The 22,567-nt window shown below is 50.1% G+C and overlaps 1 protein-coding gene across 3 annotated transcripts in view; it reads right to left on the bottom strand.

Moving 5' to 3' along the window:
* The window catches only part of PAXIP1 (PAX interacting protein 1), a 44,122-nt gene extending 27,488 nt beyond the window's left edge, over positions 1 to 16,634 (bottom strand). For 2 of the 3 annotated variants that reach the window (XM_057731458.1, XM_057731459.1), the window contains exons 1-5: positions 16,432 to 16,634; positions 13,802 to 13,936; positions 9,856 to 9,899; positions 7,496 to 7,559; positions 845 to 958 (exon numbers count right to left, since the gene is read on the bottom strand). In XM_057731458.1, coding sequence (XP_057587441.1) covers positions 845 to 958; positions 7,496 to 7,559; positions 9,856 to 9,899; positions 13,802 to 13,936; positions 16,432 to 16,512 — 438 coding nt within the window. In that variant the 5' untranslated portion in view covers positions 16,513 to 16,634. The remainder of the gene's footprint in view (positions 1 to 844; positions 959 to 7,495; positions 7,560 to 9,855; positions 9,900 to 13,801; positions 13,937 to 16,431) is intronic. The other variant, XM_057731460.1, reaches the window with a different exon arrangement.
* Between the last annotated feature and the right edge of the window lie 5,933 nt (positions 16,635 to 22,567).

Raw genomic sequence — 22,567 nt, 5'->3', positions numbered from 1 at the left:
CCCTGACCAGCTCTGGCTACACGCCCCGCCCCTCCGGGCCCCCATGAGTCCGTGCACTTGGGTGAAAGGTACACAGTACTGATCAGACTGAAGGTAATAAAAAAACGGAGGTGATGACTGACATGCGGAAACACTAACCAGTCAAAAGGTTCTCCTACTGTAAATATACTTAATTCTCACAGTCATAAACAACTGTTCACGGGAGGAAAAAGTCTGATGTCCACACAACAGCTGTTCTCAAACTTCACGCGCATCGGCGTTCCCGGGCTCCCCCGTCCCCACAGGTCCTGATTTGCTAGGTCTGGGGCGGGCTGGACGGCCTGCCGTCCTCACACGTCCCGGGAGGCTGACGCTGTGACCTGCCACCCCAAATCCCTACGGCCCCCCAGTGCTTAGCGAGAAGAGCCCTGTGCCTAAGGAGATAAACATAGCTTTCAATAGTCTAGATTATGAAGGACAGTACATGGAGAACTTCGCCGAATGCATGTTTATAATTATACTCAGTACGCATGTTTTTAAGAACTGTGAAGAGGACTAATATGTATTTTCACAAAAATGAAGTTTTAGTGGATGCGAAAGGAAACTCTTAGAGATTGAAAACACTGTCCTATTTTCAACCTGAAATAAACCCAAATTTCTTTGTATTTAAAAGTCACATCTGGCTCAAAATAAAATTTATAAGCATCTCACATCCTTTGCGGAACGAGCTGTGTGTGATTAATACAGCCTAACATCAGCGTTTGTAAACAGAAGCCAGTTCATCTAAAAGAAGTTTAAAGAGGACATCTGATTGCTGGAAACGCGTCGAGGACGTTTAAAGGGAGGACGTGCATGGGGCGCTTACCCCCTTCGGCTCTGGAACAACCAGGTGCGTGCACTTCTTGTTGAGGTTCAGCTGGCAGCCCCCCCCATGGAAGGTAAGCAGAGCCCACAGGGCGCGTCTGTCCTCAGGTGACACCTGCAGGAGCCGGAAAGCAAGCTGTCATCGCGCGTCTCCACCTCTGCGGACCGACTTGCTCACTTCATGATTAAGATACACCGTGACATCACCGTTCTGCTTTATCTACTTTCTCCCTCATTAAATGAAACTAACCTAATGCTATTAGTGGGAAAAACAGATGCGCTTTTAGCTATTTGCTTGTTATAATGAAAACTTCTACTCCTATTGTAAGTTTTATAAGCATCCCTTCTTTGCCTTGTCACCACATCAATTAAAAAACACTTGTACCCACACTCCAGAGACTGGATGGAGGGTTATTTCATTCTATAACACAAATGACAGGGCGAGAACTAGCACACCACTCCACCTTCCAGTCGTGTCATGTCTGAATACAGTAGTATCAAAATCACATTTAAGCAACTGCTTAAAATTAATGGATAACAAGTAAATATGAATCATGAAACGGATAAAAGATCAAAATACAGTGGTGTGTAAGCTCAGGGGGAAATGTAAATACCAAACACACAGAAAATAAGGCAAGCATAAAAGGAGTAATTCTCATGCTCGCCTAAGTGATGAGGTAAAGGCTCCGGATGCAGCGGCTTATGTGGTACCACGGGTTTCACGACAACCACCGAGCAGCTGCCACTGACTGCCTGCCTGCTGTGTGCCGAGTGCTCCAGGCCCCCCCCCAGTCCCTGCAGCCCAGGGAGCACACGCTCACACATCACACCTGACAGCTGCAAACTCAGGTCTGTCCAAACCCAGCCTGACTCCAGACTGTGTTTTCCCACTGCTCTACACTGCTTCTCTAAGGGCAGCTACTACCAAATGTAATTTCTAAAACATAAAATTTCAGTGTCTGCAAGACAAACGAAACGTTTAAGAAAAATATAGGTGTTAATTCTAAGTTAATCATTTAAGTCAATTTTTTCTAGATAACATTATAAATTGTGAATTATGGTTAAGAATTCTGAACTTTGTTAAGTTCATTAAGTATTGACAAAGAGTATTAATTGCCACTATTCAGCTTGCCAAACATCTAACACTCTCTATCTACTCTCATCCATTTTACAAATATTTCTAGAAATTATTTTGCATTCCACACTACTCCGTGAATGTTAACAAGAACACACTAACTTTATAAAATCACCTTAAAAATCACTATTTTCTCTCTCTTTAATTTAGTAAGTCAGTGTCACATTTCAGGAGACTGGATCAGAAGATGTTATTTTTATCAGAGACTTTCACAAAAACACTTATATCCTCCAATATCTGGAGGTGAGATTTAATTACATAACAGATTAATGAATCAGTGTATAATCTTTATTAAGTGAAATAAAAACCATGATCTAGAATATGCCTTCATTACAAAGACGTGGCCACACATCAGTCAGGTGGTGTTTTTATTCCTCTGCCTGCGGTAACCCTAGTCCTGGACCCTACTGGCCTAGATCCTGGCCCGGGCCTCAACAGGGCGCAGGAAGTTGCTGTGGAAAGAACATCGCGTCGGGAGGAAGGGAGGCCTGGAATGGACACGGGGCCTCCAAACTCCAGCTCAGACCAGCCGGGAAAACTCCGGAGAATCAGATTCTCCATCGGTGCGCGTCTGGGTTAAGTGACTGGAAGTTCCTACCAGCGCACGCAGTGAACCTGTATCAGCGTAATTAATAACTGACTGCTCTTTCCACACCAAAATGTTCACAATGGTTACCTCGCGGTGACAGGATCCTGGGGGCATTTTAATTTTCATTTTTTTACTTTTCTGTTTTTTCAAATTTTCAAGAGCATCCATTTTATCACTGGGGAAAAGTGCTTTTCTTTTTTAAAAAGCAATCTTTCTGAACTACAAATCTGTGGCCTCGGCACCTCACGGCTAAGATCTGAAAGCTTCCAGGCGGGGCCTCGGCCCCGGTCCTGCCCTGCGCGCGCCTCGCCGGGGCTGCTCTCCCTGGCTCCGTGCCCCCCGCGCCCCCGGCCCCTGACTCCCACAGCAGGCTACCCCCCGCCCCGTGCACACCACCCTCCCTGGTCCTGAGCAGAGGCCACCTCTCCACCCGCGTCCCCGCGAGGAAGGGCTTCCCTCGTCCTCCAGGCCTCCCCTCCACACACCCCTGGGCTGCAGCTCCACAAGCTCCTCCTTGTCCCGTCCTACTCACAAGCTACCATCCTACCGACCGGAGGCTGGAGGCTCAGGTGAGAAGCACGTCCTCAACCTTGGCACCTCCGACAGGAGCTGGTGCCGAGCCAGGCACGTGGGCAGGCAGTCAAGAAATGTGTGTTGACTGAGACGCAGGATGGACAGGGCTTCGACCTTGCCGTCCTGCAGGTTTACACGAGGGCCCAGAGCAGGCTCTGCGTCAGCCCCCGTGACCTGCCCGCACACGCTGCCCGGCGCGGCACCCCCGCGGCCTCAACACCGCTCAGGGGGCGGCAGGTGCTGTCCGTGTGGCCCGCCGGCTGCCGGCACACGCTCCCTTTCCTACCTCTCCCTGCAGAGCTCTGGAGACTCCAACAGAGAGCTCCAGCGTGTCTCAACACCGCGACGGGAAAAGACAGAGGGTTGCTGAGACCCGCCAGCACACAGCCCTCTCTCCGGGTGCAGCCCCGCCGGGTGCACGTGCTCCAGAGGCCTGCTGGGTGCGGCTCGGCCGGCGTGGCCGCCCCCCGGCACTGCTCCCACGCCCCGCACCCGCTTCACCCCTGTGGACGCTGCGCGCCCCTCCGGCACGTGCCCTCCCCCGAGAGGGGAAACTGTACCCTAATCTGTCCGCAGCCCTGGGCGCCGTTCCTGTCACACAGCATCGTCACGTATTTGGTGAACCAAAGTCTTTTAGCTGCACAGTGAACACGTGTTTGTTAATATGTCCTACGACTCAACTGACATTTTTTTAGCAACCACAAAATACTAGTGTCCCCAGTGCACCTTTCCTAACCAGGGCTTCTTCACTCGAACCACTATCAAGTAAAGGTTTCCCCATTCTCAGCTGAACAATCTTTGTTCAAATAAAGCAGAGCTTACTTTTCACCATCACTGTGAGAATAAGTGCAGTAGATCCACAAAGATTGTTCTGATTTTTACTCCTAATGAATTTGCTTAAAAGGGTATGAAATTCTGTCAAAGTTCTCACCAAGTCCACCTCTTTGTCCACCCTGGCCCCAGCCGCTCCCCACGACGAGCTTCGCACCTGGGCCAGCTCCTGCAGCCAGGATGCCTCCCAGACACCCGTGCGCCTCCCCCGCTTCCTTCTCGGGGTCCCCGTTCGCCCCTTCCGCTGACGCCACTTGCCGCGTCTCAGCCCAGAACCCGAGGTCCACCCAGACTCCTAGGCCTGTGTGCTGGCCACAGAGACAGCCCACAGCCCTGCGCCACCGTCTCCCCATCCCGGCGTCAGGGAGCGGGATGGAGGGACACAAGCTGACGCCCTGCACCGTGACCTGGGCCCCACTGTGCCTGGCAACAGACACAAACTGCTAAGGCCGACTTCATGCTTGGTTCCTAAACATAACACCCGACCCCCCCAATACCAGCTCCTCACCTTCTAGCTTCCGTTCTTTCCCATCTCCCTAATGCCGCGTGCTCCTCAAGGCTCTGCTCCTGGTCACCTGCCCTCTCTCTACCCTCCTCCACAAGGAGGCTGCAGCTCTCAGCCCTTCATGCCATATCTCCAGGCCCTACACTCGGACAGTGAGGGGTTTCGATCTGACTTCATCATCTTCCCTCAAAAATCAGGGTCCCCTCTGGTTCCCACGTCCAGCCATGCTCCTGACTTGGAGAAGGAGACCGCCTGACTAGCACCCTCCTGTGGAGCAGCCACCACAGGGTCTGGCACGCAGAGGTCCACTGTGAGCACTGGCTCCTCGTTCTCTGCACAGCGTCCCCAAGACCTTCTGATTCCCACCGCCTCTCGGGTCCACGCTGCCTTCCTCTGCACCGTGCTAGCCTGAGTCCCAGCCTCCACCTCGAGTCTGAAGACCATGACGTTCCTCCTGCCCACACGCCTGCCCCTACCCTGCCCTCCGTGTCCTGCTTAGAGCTTCCAGACCACGTCCACCGGCAGGACTGCAAGTGATTCTAATTTGTTTGCTTCTTTCCTGTTTTCCAAATGTTCAATGTAAACACCTGCCATCCAAGAACAAAAAGAACAAAAGTGAGGCAGCCTCTCCATCAAGTTCCCTGGTTCCGTGCTCTGCCTGTCGGCTCTGCTTTCGCTCTCCACCCAGGCACGCGGCCCTGCTGTGAGGCGGGTCCCCTCACACGAGCCTCTGTGCCCCCCGACCCACCTCCCCCTCCAGTTCTGCCCTCGTTTCAGGCCCCTCACATCTCACCGCCTCCACCAAGGCTGTCCTGACCCTGCCGTATGCACCTGCGCCGCCTTCTCTAAACTCACCCTAATGCCCACGCCCGATTTCACACACCCCGCGTGTGTACCGTGCACACTGAAACCGTATCTATTAAGTGTGTGCCAAAACCTTTGTTAAATGTAACCACACTTCTATTTCTCTCGGAGACTAAAAGGTTCTCCGGCTAAACTCAGAGTTAATATTTAATAATGTCTAATCCCCAATTTAAAACCCTGTAATCACCTCATAGTCACATACTCTGGATTTTCTTATTTATTTCCCAAGTCAGGTCTGCTAAATACCAGTCCCTACGACCTTGATCCTGGAAAATACCCACAGGACTCCCTGCCCCGGCCTCTTCCTCTCTCTCTGGATAGCGGGTCTGAATCATGAACCCAGAAATCCAGTCAATACAAATATAGAGTACACTGTGTTTATGCATAAGTAGTAATAAAGTATTTTCATTTTAAAAACTTTTCTAATGCTTATTACAAATTTGGAACATACAGGGAAGTATAAAGAAAACAATAAAAATTACATGTAACCACAGTACCTATTGTGAAAAGGTTTTCATTTTAGCCAGCTTTAAAGACCATCATCACATAAATATACATTAATAGTAAAGATATGGAAAACGTGGAAAAAATACAAATACCAACAAAATTCCTCTTCTTAAGGGGAAAAAAGCCAACTTTTCAAGGATCTCTACCAAATCAATGTAGCAAAAACAAAAAGAGAGGATTTTATAATTTTAAAGAACTTCCAGAATTTTTATGACACAAAACACAACAAAATTAATCTTACTTATTGGTTGGACAGAGAAGGGACCATGGTGATACTGTTTATATGCAAAGCTGAGTCTGGCCGATAATCTAACAATGTTAAACTAATATTACCTGGTTCCACAATCCTCTATTAAAAGGCATAAGAAAAAGGCAAGACTATAGTCAAATTCCTTTTCGTCTCACCTAATATCCTTGACACGCCCCTTTCTCGAAGGCTTCCACTGAGATGGAAGACTAAACACCTTCTCAAAACTATCCCGGTGAGAAGTACAGATGGGAGGCGGCCTGCGAGGTCGCGGGGAAAAAGGGGCCTCTGCACGGCACTTCTTCCCGCCCAACGGCTATTCACTGTCCCACGGGACTTAAACAGGCGTGTAAGCCACACCAAGTTGATTTTTCACAACTGTTCACAGTGTGAGGGTTTTTAGCTGAGGGCTGAGAGGACCGAATACGGTAAAAGAACACCGGACAGTCACTTCCCATTACCAAGCATCACGGCTGTTAGCATTTTGGTCCCCCTTATAGATATTTCTTACCTACTGTATCTGGTTGATGTGATACTGTACATCACTGTGTTATATCCTGCTTCTTCCCCGCTTAAAACCTTTCCCCGGTCTTTACACGTATTTATAAAACAAAATTCACAGCCAGCTACACAGCCAGATCACTAGGGAAGCGTACAGAACGGGTTTCTTAAACATTTCCAATCGTGGGTGATCTGTCTCCAGCTTACCCGCTAACAAATAATTCTGCGCTAAACACTCCCCTGCGTCAACCTGCCCTTATTTCTGCCAATGTGGGATAAACTCCTAAACAACAAGATGAGTCCTTTAAAGCTCTGACATGGCTCAGCTTTTCTAGAAAACCGCTGCACTGATCTGCACTCCTGCCTGGGAGGGGGCTCGTCTGCAGCTCCGCCAGCACCGAAAACACTGTTACAAATTTGATAAGCAGAAAATTTTATCTCAGTGCTATTAAAAAGTTCAGGGCTTTGTTTATAAAGTGTATCAAATGTCTGGTTATACTTATTTGTAATTCCTCTTCATAAAGTTGTAAATCCATTTTTCTGCCTTATTTCCTGAGGTCTTATTTTTTCTTTTATTCATCTGCAGGAGTCCCTTATTTATTTAAAAAATTCTGCCTTAATTTCTGAATGAATGTTCCTTGTCGTCTTTTACTTTAATTTTTACTATGTTTTCACATCCAAGTTTTAAATCTCTGTAATTCTTTAGAAGGACCTTTTCACCCATAAAGGCTTTAAATCTTAGGACTAAGTATGAATATTTAAATCATGTGTGTCATAAGGTCATACTGAATATGCAGTTTAGTAAACAGCACTGGTTTACAAATACACCATAAATCCAATCATATAAAAACTCAGAACTGCTCCATGCAAACCACACAAGACAAACTGTAGTACACTCACCTGAGAGAGGCAGGCGGTGATTCCAAAGAAAATCTGACACGACTCTGGAGAAAAACCATTTACTCTGTTTCACAGTTATTAAGATTCCAATGAAACGAGATCAGTGCAGCCTCTGTTTCACTAAGACACAATTCCCATTTGCCTGTTTGGACACTACCCACCCTCTGCTTCCCATTCAATCCATTTAGGAAAGAGGCAGACTGAAGTTGACCAAAGAGGGCAGGGAAAAAAGAGAAGATGACAGCACAGAAAGAACCGAGAGATTTTCTGTAAAGTACATTTTCAAGTCCAGCCTCTCCACTTATATCATCAGTACAACGGGCGTAACATACTCATGGAAAAAACATCTAACTCTACACGTATATAAACACACACACGCACAGACATACACACAACCACACACGGCACACCCATTACCTTAAACGCAAACTGCAAGTCTTAAGTCTACTTTAGCATGATTACTTCTGTCCCGTAGCAGAATCTTTCATAAAAGAACCTGACTTCTTGTTTTATAACCGTCACAAACTCTGCGAATTCGGGCAAGACAATTCTGAGCTTCAGTGTTCCGCTTGTTAACACAAGGATAGAAGATATCATTCCCAAGACCCTTCCCAGTTCTACAGCTCAGCCTCTGGAATTTCATTCAATACATCTCCTGAGAGTTTACGGCGTGCAGCACTGGGCACAGGGCCCTCCACGAGCAGACGTGACCTCTAGATGCCTGCACTTTATCGTCTATCCTAAACTTTACTTTTTTAAGAATCTGGAGTGTCTAAAATTCAAATGGGTAAAGTATTACTTCTCTTTCCCTACAGGAGAAAAGTACACCTACTGAGATAGGTGAATTAAAAACAAAGATCAGACTGAAAATTCTATTGCGGTTTGGAAGTCTCCTACACAGACACGCGAGCCTGCCTGGCTGCCCTGAGCTCTTCAGACCCCAACAGCACGCCTTCAGCCCCATCATGCAAGCTGTTCCCATCCTCCTACCTCACTTCAGGGATTGTCTACTTCCAAAGACATGGGGATACATGAGCAAAGGCAAGGGCAGGGTGTATTTTCTAACAGAGTCCGGGGAGTTCCCTTTCTGTTCCTTTAACCTTCTCTGGGATGGGCAGTAAGAGCTCGAACAAAAGGACAACTTCTCAGGAATCCTTGTGTGGAGAATACACCACAAAGGACAGGAAACCAAGCCTCTTGTCCTCAAAAATACCCCTCTCGCTCCCATCCTTTTCACCTGTGCTTATGAAGAAAACGAACAAACAAAACTCAAATTCCTAAAAAACCAAAGCCAAAAACAAACCAGGAACCAATTTTCTCTACCTCTTTAGACCGTGGAGGAGGAATAGTAGAATTTTGAGCTGGAGTTGCTAAAAGTTCTGCACATCCTCCAAGAACTGCTTACAGGGGGATATTTTCTGTTTATTTGAGGTCCCCTATAAATAGTTAATTTAGTAAGATCCCCTCTGTCCGCATCGATTCAGGAACACCTGCATCGGCGGGGGCCGGCCGGCAGAGCTGCGTGCCGGGTGAACGCTGTCACCTTTGCCGGCTCTAATGCGCTGCCTCACAACTGTGTCATCAGGGACCCTCAACACAAGGGATTTCCAAAATCAGACTGTGCCGGGAACGACCCTGCAGGGAAGTGTCACACTTTCAGGGTGAAAACAGGGACTGTGAGGCCTGGGACACAGGACAGCAGGCTGCAGAGGCCTCACTCCTGCTTCCAGCGGGGTGTGTGTGTGTGGGGGGGGGGGGGTGGTAGGCCCAGAGTCACACTCAGGAAACGCTGAATCAACCAACGTGCAGGGCAGCTCCCCGGGGGCAGGAATGAGGCCTTGTCGACTCCCCTGTTTTCAGAACCAGGCCCACAGCAGGTGCTCAACATGGGTACTGAATTAATAAACCTCTAACCCGTTAACGTGATGAAAGAGTAACAAAACATGATGTAACACTAAAAACGTCCTGATGTTCTCTTCCCCAATCTTTTCTTCAAATAATTCATGATTTGGTGCACAGGGACTTAGAATTTTAGAAGTAGTCCATCTAACTAGACACCACAAAAACCATCTGTTTAAAGACAACAGAACTGAGGTCCACGCTGCCTGAGACCCTGAAGCCAAGTCGTAGAAGAACTAGAACTTGTGCCTTGGGTTCCACACGGCTGGTCTACCCCCTGCCCCACCCCCCAGGGGTCATGACAAGGATCAGGTACATGCGACTGGACACAGCATGGAAAGAGCAGGGACAGAGGGCACACACCACCTGCCCCAACCGATGAGTCTGCTCAGCAAGTGGTGATCACCTCAGTCGTAAACCCAGGGTCATCCTTCCCCTCCCCTCTTTCCCAAAAAGGATACGGCAGAAGAGCTCCACACTGAACGGACAGAATCACCCAAGAAGGCTGAAAAAGAAAACATGAATGCAAGTCAAAACACAGTTCCAAGCTCATATTCAACACAGCATCATGTCACGGGCGCTGCTCCTAGAAATTAAAGGCTCTGTTACAACCGATTACAGGGCGGCCAGATGACAGTCGTGGGTATTCAAGCCGTAGAAACATCAGAGTTGAACATGAGCTATTAGTGCCCAAGGCGAAAAGCCCAAGTATAGAATGAAACACTACCAGATCTTCAAAAAATTATTACGTATAGAAATTTAAATTCTACGTTTACATACTTTCTACTGCTTAAGCCTCTCAGCCACCTAGAAACTGTGTCCTCACAACTGGAGGGACAGGGAACTGACAGTCCCCTTAACCTCATCCAAGGTACAGACGCGCCCCCCCTGCCAAGTTTCCTCTGGAGTCCTGAAGTCTAAGTTCTTGAGTTGTTTTCAGCTAAGCCAAGTAGATAAAATGTTTGTAAATCACAAAAGCATTTCTAACTCTCTGGTAATCTTTTTATGAACTGCAAAACTCAGATTAGTTATAAAACTTTAGAGTATTACCTTTTCCGGAGATTTATATTTTTGAAAAAACATCTTACTATTTCTACATTTAATTTTGAAAATCACATTAATCATTACCCTGACAGCTCTGCTCTACAGAATTCCTAGGTAAAAATACAGTAATACCCCACTTAGCCAGCTGACTTCCAGAAACGTCAGCCACCTGAGACACACGTACACACCCATTTCTCATGCATCACGTACACCGTGAAAGAACCTTAGAAATCAAAGTACCCCTCCTCATTTTTCAGGTAACATCAACAACTTCTCTGCAAAAGTCTATACGAATGTAACGTCTATGAAAAAGGCGTAGAAATATTAAACATTTTATAAAGTAAAGAGTGGCTCTACTTGGGATAATTACTTCACGATGGTTTGATAATTTTACCAAATGTTGTTGTAACTAACTCAGCAGATGAAGCCACCAGGCTGGAAGTGTATAACATTTCCGTCCACGCCGTGTCTCCAGGGACTCTTCACTTCTGACAGTCCTGGGGAGATTCCAATTAGACGGGAGGGAACGGGCCCCCACCAGTACGCTGTCATGGGCTCTGACTCCTGCCACGTTCAGCACATCCTCGCGTGGGCCGAGCCTTCGTCTCAGCAGCGACACCAGAGCCCTCCTCCGTTCCCCGGCCGCACGTGGAGCGCTAGGGCAGCTTTCCTGAGACCAGTTTTCCCAGGCACCCCTTTGTCTCGTGTCAGGAGGGTTCTCAGAGCCTAGGTCAACACGCTGTAACACGACTCAGGTGGTATGGGCACGGCTTCTCCCATGGCCAGTGGAAGAGAAGCGACCGTGACCGGAGGAGCTGACACTCCGGACAGGCAGCGGTCACCGCGGAACGTGCTCCCTGGGAGCGGGGGGAGGGGCAGGCACACGTGTGTGCCAGTGCAGGCTGCTGGGCTGGCTGCGGTGAAGCAGAACAGACCGGCCCTGAGGCCCTCACCCAGCTGAGTAGACATGATGAGGCCGCTCAGGAGAACACACCGAGGGTAAGACGGCAGAAGAGGAGAACCAGAAAAGCACAGAAACAAGGAGCCGTCATCCCAAAGGCACACAGTAACACATGCAGACAAGCGCACGGCTGAAAGTCAGCACGAGCAGCACTTCCAGGGAGGCCCCAAGGCCACAGAGGGAAGTATTTCCATTAAAAAAATTATTTTAAAAGTCTCGGTGTCTAATGTAGCAAATTTTAAACATCTGCAAAATTTGAATATGAGATATATAAACTGTCCCTGGGCCAAAAGATGTCTAAATTTTTTAAGTATTTGTCAAATTTAACACTAAGGTAAAGGCCGAGAAACACGCACGTAGAGAACCAGGTCTCTCTCTGCCTTTGGCTGAAAAGACCAGACCAGACCCCACCACCAACAGCAGCCCCAGTCAGAAACCTGTTCGGTCCAGACAAGGACTCAGGGGCCCACCAGCACTATTCTGGGGGGAGCGCTGCTGGACGGGTTCTGGAAAATTCCATCATCCTGTAACGCAACACTGCATCGCTGGACAGCACAGGTGCCACCACAAACGACAAGCAGGCAGGAATACTGGCAGGTGAAAGAGCAGGGCCCTGGGGAGTGGGGGGGGACAGACCCTGCTGGGCCGGGAGAGCGTGGCCACGTGGAAGCTGGGTGATGGCGACCTTTGTGCAGCCGTGTGACACACCGGCTTTCCTGGGATACAGCTGCTGTGTAGCGTGGAGGAGACGGCGCTGCTTAGCTCGGCATTTTAGTAAGGACTGGTCACCGTGCTGCACGTCACCTCACAGCCGGCGCGTGCACTGTGGGACAGAGGACCAGGGATTCTACCCCCCATCCTCAGGGCATTTACACACTGAAATGCAGACTTACTGGTACCTGCTTTCCTTTCTTCCTCTTTCCTACACTTCAGTTTGGGCAATTTATACATAAACACAAACATATATTTAAGTCACGTGATGTTATCATACAGAAGACTTTCATTTCAGGATAAAGGGGGTATTACAAAACATCTGCCACGCAAAGGGGTCCGAGGGGGTCACTGGCCTTAAGGAGCACTGCTGTAAATGGCCCAAGGACAGGGAGTTGGGCGCCTCATCTACGCTAACAAGTCTGCCCTTCTAAGGTGCGCTAGGAAATCCACACAGCACCTGTGAGGTCACTCTGATGGCGGGCTCCAGGCTACTGTCTGAGGGGAAGAAAGTTTGTAGATGGGGGAAGGGATGAGACACAGTCCCTAAAGCCAAGAAAGCAAACCACAGGCCGGAGCTGGCACCCACAGCTCAGGGGCCGCGGCAGGCCCGCCCCTCGCACGAGGCGGCAGCAGGTGAGGCGGCAGGACACCCGCCCGCAGCCAGGCTCCACAGAGCACGGGGCGGACACGCGCATGCAGCCCAGAGATGCAACCGCGGTGCTTCGTCACTGCAAGCCACCAGCCACGCGGACTCACGCGGCAGCCTCGCGAGGGTCTGGTTTACAAGCACTTTCTTGTGAGAGATCTGCTTTCTAACACTCGGGCTTCTAAGGCTGCAGGGCGGCGTTCCAGAAGCTGGCTGCCGCCGACGTCCACGGCTCGCAGCAGCCGGTCGGCGTCCTGCTGCCCTGCGGCCCTCAGGGGCACTCTCGCCTGCCTCCTGCCTCTCTTGTTACTAAGTCACAGTAACTTTCACATGGATCTTTCTAAGGTAACACTCGTAACAGCATGAAAAAGAGAAAAAAAAATGGTAGTGGAATAGAACCATTTTAAAACAAATATATACTATAAAACTGACGGATCAAAATTACAAACTTAAAAACCCACTACCAGCCGCAAAGGAGCCGCACAGTACGTACATCCACAAGACCTAAACAATTCACTCACCAGCCGAGCCTCTACTTTCCAGAATAAACTACCCACAGGTCAAGCTGGACAGTGGGGCAGAGAGCCACGCGGGAGACAGTGGGACGCGTGGTGACTGCGACCCTTGTCGGAGAGCAGTGGCACAGCCTACACAGGGCAGGCGCCCCTTGACTGTCTGCCTGGAAATCAGGACCCCTGGCCACAGTGGGGATGGAAGGGAGCCCTGCTGCAGGAATTTCTCTTGGAATCAATACAGTTTCTTAGCAGAACTCACCAACGTCACCTGCTCCAACACAGCACGCCCACCGCCTCTGTTACTTTTCCTTGGCTTAGAGAACTTCCAGACGGTGACAAAATGGGGTCACCTGTAACAGTTGCCTGAGCAGTGATGCAAAGAAACCTTGCTACAGCGTGATTTCACACAAGGGGGCTCATGCTGGCCGGTCCCCGAGACATCAAAAGTGCTGCTCACCCAGGGCCTCACTGCACTGCTTTCAGGATACGTGATGAGGTGTGTAAACGTCACGAGATTTACTACCAACCTTGACGACAGGCAGATCGAAGACTTCCCGAGCTTCTCCCACCTCCGGATTGTCCCCGTCTTCTGAAATGATGTGCGAGGCAAGCGCGTTGTACGACACTTCCTTAGCTTTCCCAGCTTTCAGAAGCTGAATAACCTTTAAAGAGCCACACAAATTAAAATAGAAAATGCTGCGTTTCATTCTCAATTTATACAAATTATTACAAACTGACAATTCTAATGATCGTACACCACGGTCTCCACAGAACTAACCACCTTTCACTCTGAGTCATACGCGATGAAACATTTTGGGACGACAAAAAGAAGCAAATCTTGAGTCACTGACAGGTAAGCATGGAGGCTCCTGTGACCCAGGCACTAGGCAGTGTCCATCTTGAAGACAGAAGGACTGACAGACAAGGTGAGCAGAGCACTGTGAGCGCTGAGACTGGGCTAGCACACCACACGCTGCGGCGCCAACATAAAGGCTCGGGGACAGCTAGCTTCTGACAGATAGAAAAGCTTCTGGGAGAGGAGCTTCAGGAGCAGAATCCTTGTGAACACCAAGGCGTCAGCCAGGTACACGCACACGCCATGGGGAGACGGCAGTGTCCAGCACGCGGGGCAGGCGCACTGGCTGAGCCCCGCACGATGCTGCACAAACCTTTGTGTTTTACCCTGAAATAAAACGCAGGGCGCCTCCTGGAGAGACACTGAGGGTGGTGGGCAGGGAAGAGGCCTGATCAGACTTACAGAAAGATACTGTCAGTGTAAGAAGAACACATTTACACAGCACGACGGGAGCCAGGACGCCTGTTAAGAAACGGCGCAATAATTCAGCTGGAAGAGGCAGGTACCTGCACCGGAGGAAGGTCATCAGGGACAGGAAGATGATGTGAGACAAGCAGCAGGACTTGGTGACGGAAAGGGGCGCGAGTATAAGAAAGACTGGGGCACGACAGCACCACTCTCGAGGCCATGGCTAAGAGTGACGGTGCGGGAAGAGGACAGTTTCAGCTCAGCGCACAGCATGCCTTGGTGCCACTGGAAGAACCAGGAAGGCGCAGCGCTTCTAGGGGGAGACCTGGGTCCCGCCCGGGCAGAGCCAGGTGCATAATACAGACATGCAGCCAAAGCTCTGGGAGCGAATGAGACCCAGCGAGGGAAGGGAGCGGAGGCCTGGGCCAGCAGTGGAGACTGGAGGGCGGGAGGGGGCCAGGAGCCAGATCCTAGGAAGGCACTGCACGCTCAGGGTGGCTGAGTGCACCCCACATGTGGAGGGCACCTAGATGTTCATCCAACACACGTGAACACACTTATTAAGATTCAGAGAATCGAACATCCTGGCTCTAAACTTTTTAGAACATACGCTGTTTCAGATCAAAGTAGTTTGCAAGGGCATTTTTAAGCGCTTAGACTTGATTCACAATTGAGTAAACACGGTTCCAGTGCAGCTTGCTGCAAATTTTAAGTAACATTTGGTTCAGGCCCCTCTTAAGAGCCAAAGTCCTCAAATGAAATAGGGGGTGGGAAGGAGAGAGGAGAAGAATGCTGGAAGGTGAAGAAAGGGAAACCTACACTGGAAGGGAGAAGTTGTCACCTTATGGGCACTCCTCTTCATCTCTCTGAGCTCAGCACCTGTTTACCTTTAAATTCAAACTCTCTGCACCTTACAGTTACAGTGCAGAAAGGGTCCACCGCGGGGGCATCCAGGGGAGTTCAGCTACTAAGACACCAACAGGCAGGCCTCTAGCAGGCCAAGCCCCCGTCAGCCTTCCAGAGATCCTTAGGCCACCATCCGTCTCCACGAATGAGGCCAGGCCTCCGGTCTCCAAGCTTAGCCCTCACCGCCAACGAGACACCCAAGTGATGTCACTGTACGCGCAAACTTTAGTTTAAAGACTAGTGTAAAGAATCACTTGAAGACTCAGCTACGCTTCATTCCCGCAACGGAAGAGTAACAGTCGGACGTCGAAACAGATACATTACTTAGAAAAGGTTAGAAAAGCCACGACATGCTCTAGCGTGAGCCCCAACGACAAACAGTCAAATGTTGAGTGTGATGGAGTTACCAGGGTGTTTTCCACTTGCTGCAAACTTCACCCAATCAGGGAAACCAGGGAACACGAGCCTGCCGCCGGGAAGCTGAGGGCACACGGCCGCGCGCGCAGCACCGAGCTGCAGACCTGAGACCTGGGCGGGCTGCCCCGCCGGGGCGCCCAATGTCCCCTCCGCAGCCCGGAACGCGCGTGCCTACCGGCTGCGCCCGCCGCAACTCCCGCGGCCGCCCGGCACCCCGCCCACCCGCGGACGCCCCGTCGCGGGGGCCCGGCCGCGGGGCTGCGCCGGGGAGCGCGGCCCCGGCCCCGGCCCGACTCCGCCCGGAAAGGAGCGGAGCCGGAGGCGGGCGAGGCGGCCCCGCGACAGCGCGCCGGCACCCCACGCGCGGGGACGTGGACCGTCGGCGCTGGGCGCTCAGGGAGGGCCCCCCCCCGCGCCCGCCGCCCCCAGCCTGGGCGCCGCCCCTCCCCCCCGGCCCCGACGCCGGCCTGCCGGGCGGCCCGGCCTCCGCGCAGCCAGGCCGGCGGGCACCGGGCGGCGGGAGCGGGGCCGGGCCGGGGACGCGGAGGGCGGGCGGGGGCGGCGCGGTACCTGAGGGTCGATGTCGCCCACCGCGTAGTACTTGACCTCCTTGAACATCTCCTCGGGAACTTCGGGCGCCTGCTCCGACATGGTCGCGGCGCTCCGCAGGCTCCGCGGCGGCTCGCGCCCCGCCCGGCCCGGCCCGCGGGGCCCGCTCCCGCACGGCGCGGCCCCGGCCCGGTCCCGGCGCGTCGGGCTCGCTCCCCCGCCCTCGGCGCCCCCACCCGCGCCGGGCCGCCCGAGCGCGGGAGCCGCGCGCGCCCCGCGGGCCGCACCATCCCGCCCGCCGCCCAGGGGGAGCCGAGGGCCGGGCCCTCGGCCGGCGCCGCCCAGCGCCCCCGCCGCCGCGCGCGGGCCCGCGGGCACGGGCACCGGGCCGCCCGCTCCGGAGGCGGGGGCCCCCTGCCGCCGCCGCCGCCGGCGCCTGAGGAGGAAGCCCCGCGGCGGCAGGGAGACGCGCCCCCCTCGCGGGGGCCGCAGTGGGCCGGTCCCGGGGAAGGAGGGAGCGTGGGCACCCCTCCCGTCAGCACGCGCGGCGGCGCATGCGCGCGGCGGCGCAGGGGGGCGGGCCCGCGGCTCCCGGGCGCCGGGGCTGGCCGTCGCGACCCGAGGTGGCGCCTCGGGCCCGGGACGTTGGGTCGCGGGTCCCGGCTGAAGGGCGGGGCTGCTGGGCCGAGTCGAGGGCCGAGCGCCGCGGGTTGGCCGAGGCGGGCCGGCCCCACCGGGAGCGGCCGGCGGGCTGCTCCCCGCCGCCCGAAGCCCGCTGTCGCCGCGGCCCGGGCCGTCGGCTCCCGCCCCGCTCCCCCGCCTCCCGGCCGGGACGCGTCCCCGCGCTCTGACGTCATCCGGCGGCGCGAGGAGCCCCGCGCTGCCCGCGCCCCTGCGCTCGCCGGCGCGCCTGCGGGGGGACGCGGGCCCGGCCTCATCCCGAGGCGCCCGAGGGTGGACGGGGCGTGAGGCAGGCCCGCCGGGCCGCCTGCTGAGCGGAGAGCCACGTGTAAGCAGGCGTTAGTGAGACGGGTCGCGGCGGCCCCCTGTAACACGGACTCACGCGGAGGCCCTCGTCGTGTGGCTCGCAGCCTGCGGTAACGGAGAAGCTCTGAAAGGGACAGTTGGCGCCTTGGGTTCGTGGCCCAGGACGCCGCGCGAGGGACACGGGCGCTTTTTCGTCGTCGAATACGGTTTTGATTGTGCGCGCGTGTGTGTGCGATAAGCGATTTTGTACGGGCAGAAAGTAAGCACACCTGAGGCCTTTTAAGTATCCTTCTGTTTTATTCTGATGTTTTCTGTTTTTTATCTATTTCATTTGTCTTTTGAACAGTCTGAAACAGCCCTGTTCTAAAGCTAACAATTTTTTTTTTACAAATAATAAAAACATTGAGTACTTGCCTGAATGAATAAGAATGTACTGCACTCCCTTTGAATACCCAAGCATGTATTTGGTATTAACCGTTGTAACATTTTACCTTCCATGCTAAGAAAACGTAGGAGTGATAAATTAGTTCTAAATACCAAATCAAAATTAGCATGCCCTTTTATTGACCTGTGTGGGATAACTTACTTATTGATAGCTTTTTTCTTCTTTCGTTACACAGGCACTAAGTATGTAGTTTTATATTAAAAGACTTAAAACGTACTTCAACCAGGTATTTTATTTTGTCAGTTAAAAAAGAACGTGTAACATTCAACAGGTCAGGTTTACCCTACTGTGACTTCTGATAGTCAACAAGACAGATTATGGAACTAAGAAATCTTATTTAAAATCTCATCAACCTGTCAAGAGATTGTAAAACATTAAACTGTTCAAGGTCAGTGTTGTACTCATGTGTGGGCCTTACAGCACCAGCATCAGGAAGGCCCTGGCTCAGTGGCCCACAAGGGTCAAACACTGTTACTTTGCCAGTAATGAACAAGAAACATCTTTAGATGAAATCTAACTTTGTGTGGATAAGGGATGTTCTGAGGAAGTTATCAGTTCATTTAACAGAAGCTTTGTGCTACTTTCACTTTGACAAATGTATGACCCCAAATACACTGAGCGTTAATATATTTATACTTCTCCCAACTAGGTTCAAAGCATGGTCATTTGGTTGATAGTCAACCTTCAGAGACTAAACAGCCTGTTTAATGGTAATTTGATTAAATAAGGTGATACATTTCTCATGTTTTATTTTGCAAAATTAGATAACTTGAAGCTAGAAAAAAACCTGAAAAAGTTAAACGTGAAATTAGAAAATGGAAAAGTAAAGTTGGGAATATTTAACTGAAATTGTACTTACTGGTGGGAACTTGAGGCAGTTATTTAGTTAAGTATTTCCAAATGGCTTTTTAAAAAATGCATCTCTTGTAGACAACAATCTCAGTCTTGTTCTCATATTGTGTTCTGTTCAGTTCAGCTAAACACATACCCCTTGAAGTTAGATGTTATCAAATGTTTAGTAAGCCTTTAGTTTGGATTTATAGACTACAACATTTAACCTTTCCATGAAAGGGAGTACTTAAGTTAGAGACCTCAGCAAGCCAGAGTTTTATTGAAGGAGAACCTGGGAGCCAAAAAGGCATGTTTCTTTCTGGGAGAGATGTCAGCGACCCGCAGGACACAGTTGCCACCAAAACTCATCTATTCAGTGTAGAAAAACTAGAAAACATGAATAAGGGGAAAAAAGTAAATTACCGCAAATCCTACCCCAGAAGGAGCGCTACTGAAGTCCTTCCAGACGTTGTCCATACAAATACATTTTTCCTTGAAAAAAATTGTTGCCGCCTAAAAAAAAAAACAGAGAAGAATGTCCTTCCATGTCAGTTGGTAATAGTTCTACATCATTTCATGGATTCATAATACTCCATTTTTAATGTACCTTAATTTATTTAATCAATTCTGTGTTGTTGTACTTTTGTTTCTGATGTAATAATTACAGTGCTGCAATGAGGCAGTCATCTTCAAACAAGCATGCGTGTGTAACGGACTATACTGTTCTGGCTGTAAGGTCAGACACCACCACACCTCTCCCGGCTCACTGAACACAGTGCCGCGCGCACAGTCTATTAGTCGAGAGGACTTAGATCAGTGGTTCCAACTACGCGCGGTCTTGCCCCCCAGGGGGCATTTGGCAATGCCTGGAAACCTTTCTGGTTGTCATGACTAGAGGGGAAGTGGTACAGCTGGCATCCAGTGGTAGCGGCCAGGAAGCGGCTCCACACCCTGAGATGCCCAGGACAGCCCCCACAACAGCTATCCTGTGCAAAATGTCCAGGGTACTGCTGTGGAGAAACCTGGCTTAAGACAACGTAATAAATGAAGACGTCGGAAGTTTCTTGCACACAGCTTGGTGGCTTGCTTAGACAGCGTTCCCCCACACGGGCACTCAGGGCTTTTGTCACCGTGTGGCTTTGCTGTCTGAGAGGGGAGGAAGCAAGTAGAATATCATTCAGGAGGCTCTGTGGCCAGGCCTACAGAGAGCCACCTACGTCCAAGGTCACCCGCTTCCCTCGGCCAGAAGCTGGTCTTGTGACCCAAACTAAACTGCAGGGGAGGCTGGGAAATGTAGTCTTCCTAAGCATCCAGGAAAAGGAAATGGGATTGATGGCATTTTGCCAATTTCTGCCAGCTCTAGGTTCAAAAAAATTTACAAATTAAGATTAAAGAATACAGTAGAACATAAAATGAAAAATTATTAAAGATAGCTTTAAAAAAACATGCTCGCACATAGCTACTCAATAGACGTTTGTCTGGAAAGGGTGAGCAGTGTTCTCTTGGAGAGCATCAGGTATTTGTCGAAGGCCTGCGATGGATGTGCTGGGTATCTCTGCTCACCCTTCTCCAACCCCAGGTCTACGCTCCATCCTCTACCTTGTTCTCGGCCTGGGATGCTGACCTCACTGATTACGTTAATAGGCTCCCAGTTGAATCTGCTGAATGCGGAAGCCCAGCAGAGCGCTGAGAGGGGTGGGGAGGGAGGACAGTGGACTAGAGAGTTTATTTCCCAGGCTCCTAGTCAGGTTGCCTGAAGCTGGCAAAGTCACCTGTTCTATACAACTCTCTCCTTCCGGGCTCTGGTCATCTTTCCTTCCCCTTATCCCTTTGGACCTGGGTTCCCTCACCATCCACACATCCTGCCTACACCTCCGTAGCAACCCCTTTATAAATCAGCTTTCTCAGATGACCCTAATTTGAGTGTGCTGCCTCAGTTGTGACCCTAATTATATAATGGACATGAAAACCTGATAGGACATTGAGACACTTTTTCTTTCAAGTAAGATGTTATGTCCGCCCTCATAAAACTAACAAATACTTGGATACACAAGCCTAACACGAGTGGAATTGATAATAAATGCAAAGAGGTTTAGAGAAGAGGTCCCTGTGTGCCGGGATAGCTGGGGCAAACTTCTTGGATGGAGTGGACGAGAAGGGAGTCATTCTTGGAGGGGAGAAGCCGCAGATAAGAGGTGTGAGGTTAGAATGCTGGTACTGCTAAATAGAAAGTTGCACATTTTAGATATTAAGTAATTGGATATTTGAGATAAAGGGGAAATGGGGAATGATACAAAATGAATGCCAAGTATATGAAGATCCTGGGGTCCCACCAGAGCAGGTTGTTGAATCTGACATGTAGAATAATCCTGCAGCTCTGGTAACAGGAGAAAAGAAAATAGCTTACTAGCTATTGAAGGTTAACTACTTGTGTCAGGCTGGCTATTGAATTAACTAGCACTTCCTTTTTGGCCTTTGCGGTGTGTAAGAACAAAACCGTCATTATGAACTCTATTGGCCATTTGATGTCAAGCACCTGGCAGCCCTCACATGCCAAGGAATTAGGACACGACTGTTTGTAGTAATTAACATAAATGAATTAAACCTTCAAATTTGGAGGAAAACTTGTTCCCCATCAGTGGTTTCTACCACCTTTCCCAGATGGGCTGCACAGAATTTCCAGCAGTGTTCACAGGCTCCAGGAACAGAAGTAAGAACTTCGAAATTTGGGAGGTTCCCTACAAACTGGGCTATTCACTCTCCTGTAGGTCAAGTGTCCATCAGAGACTCCTTCTGGGTCACAATGATTTTTGGCACTGGCTTTGGGGAATCCACGTTACCTCACCTCCCCAGAGTGGATCCCAAATAGGGCCTGGACCACAATGCTCCATGCCCTTGTCAACTGCGAGCAGCGTGAGGACAGTGTGCAAAGGATGGGGAGTCCAGAACCTTCCTGCAGAACACCTGCTTAGGTATTTTTAAGCTTAGAAATACCATTGCCAATAGCACTAAGCACCACAACCTCAATCTAATTCTGTTGTTACTCTGAGACTTCTCCTGGAGGTTAGAAATTATATTCAAAGATCATGTTGATAGGCATGACAGTTTCGGGTTGTGGGGAGAGTTGGGCTTCTTTGAAAACATATCCTTAGTTTTATCTCAGGTTGTTCACCAACTAATTAATGAAAATCCTAGGCTAGGACCTGGTTCTGTACTCTAACACTGACAAAGACGTTAACCATCTTCTCTGACTCTAGCTTCTTAATCCATTTCTCCTATTTAGATGTATTTCCATCTCTAAGATATTGCGAGTCAATCTCACTTTTTAATAGAATATACTGATGAGAAAACTGAGGCCCAGAGAGTCTACGTGACTTGTTCATGATGAGAGTTACTAGCAGATTTGGGGCTAAATCCATCATTTTTTACTTTAATTCATTCTTTTAAGAAATAGAAAGAAACGGGGTTTAATTTCACATACAAGAGAAGTAAAAAAACAACGGTAAGCTCTCTAAAAATAATATTTGTGTTATGTAAAGTTTGACTTAATATAGGTTGAACAGAGTCCACTGATTTATATTTTGGTAGCTAATATATATTCATTCCTCCTTTGGAATTGTTTGAAGATGAAGAGATGATTGTTAGACCGAAGTTCAGAATTTCCCTATTTTAATGTTTTGTGTCAGTTTTAATTTTCTGATTTAATTAGTTTCCTAATTAGAAGGGGTTAAATTAATTAACCTCATTATTTACTATATATTTAATGATTTCTCCTCTACAGGGAGTTACTTAATTTTCAATAATTGGAAAGCTATGACAAGAGGGAATATTGCCAAGTTCTACACTTGTTGCTTTACTATCAGCAGCAGGAATGGGACAGATTGAAGGGAATTT

The sequence above is a fragment of the Hippopotamus amphibius genome, chromosome 4, assembly GCF_030028045.1.
Source record: "Hippopotamus amphibius kiboko isolate mHipAmp2 chromosome 4, mHipAmp2.hap2, whole genome shotgun sequence".
In the NCBI taxonomy this organism is placed as follows: domain Eukaryota; kingdom Metazoa; phylum Chordata; class Mammalia; order Artiodactyla; family Hippopotamidae; genus Hippopotamus; species Hippopotamus amphibius.
This window is presented reverse-complemented; position numbering and strand designations above follow the sequence as displayed.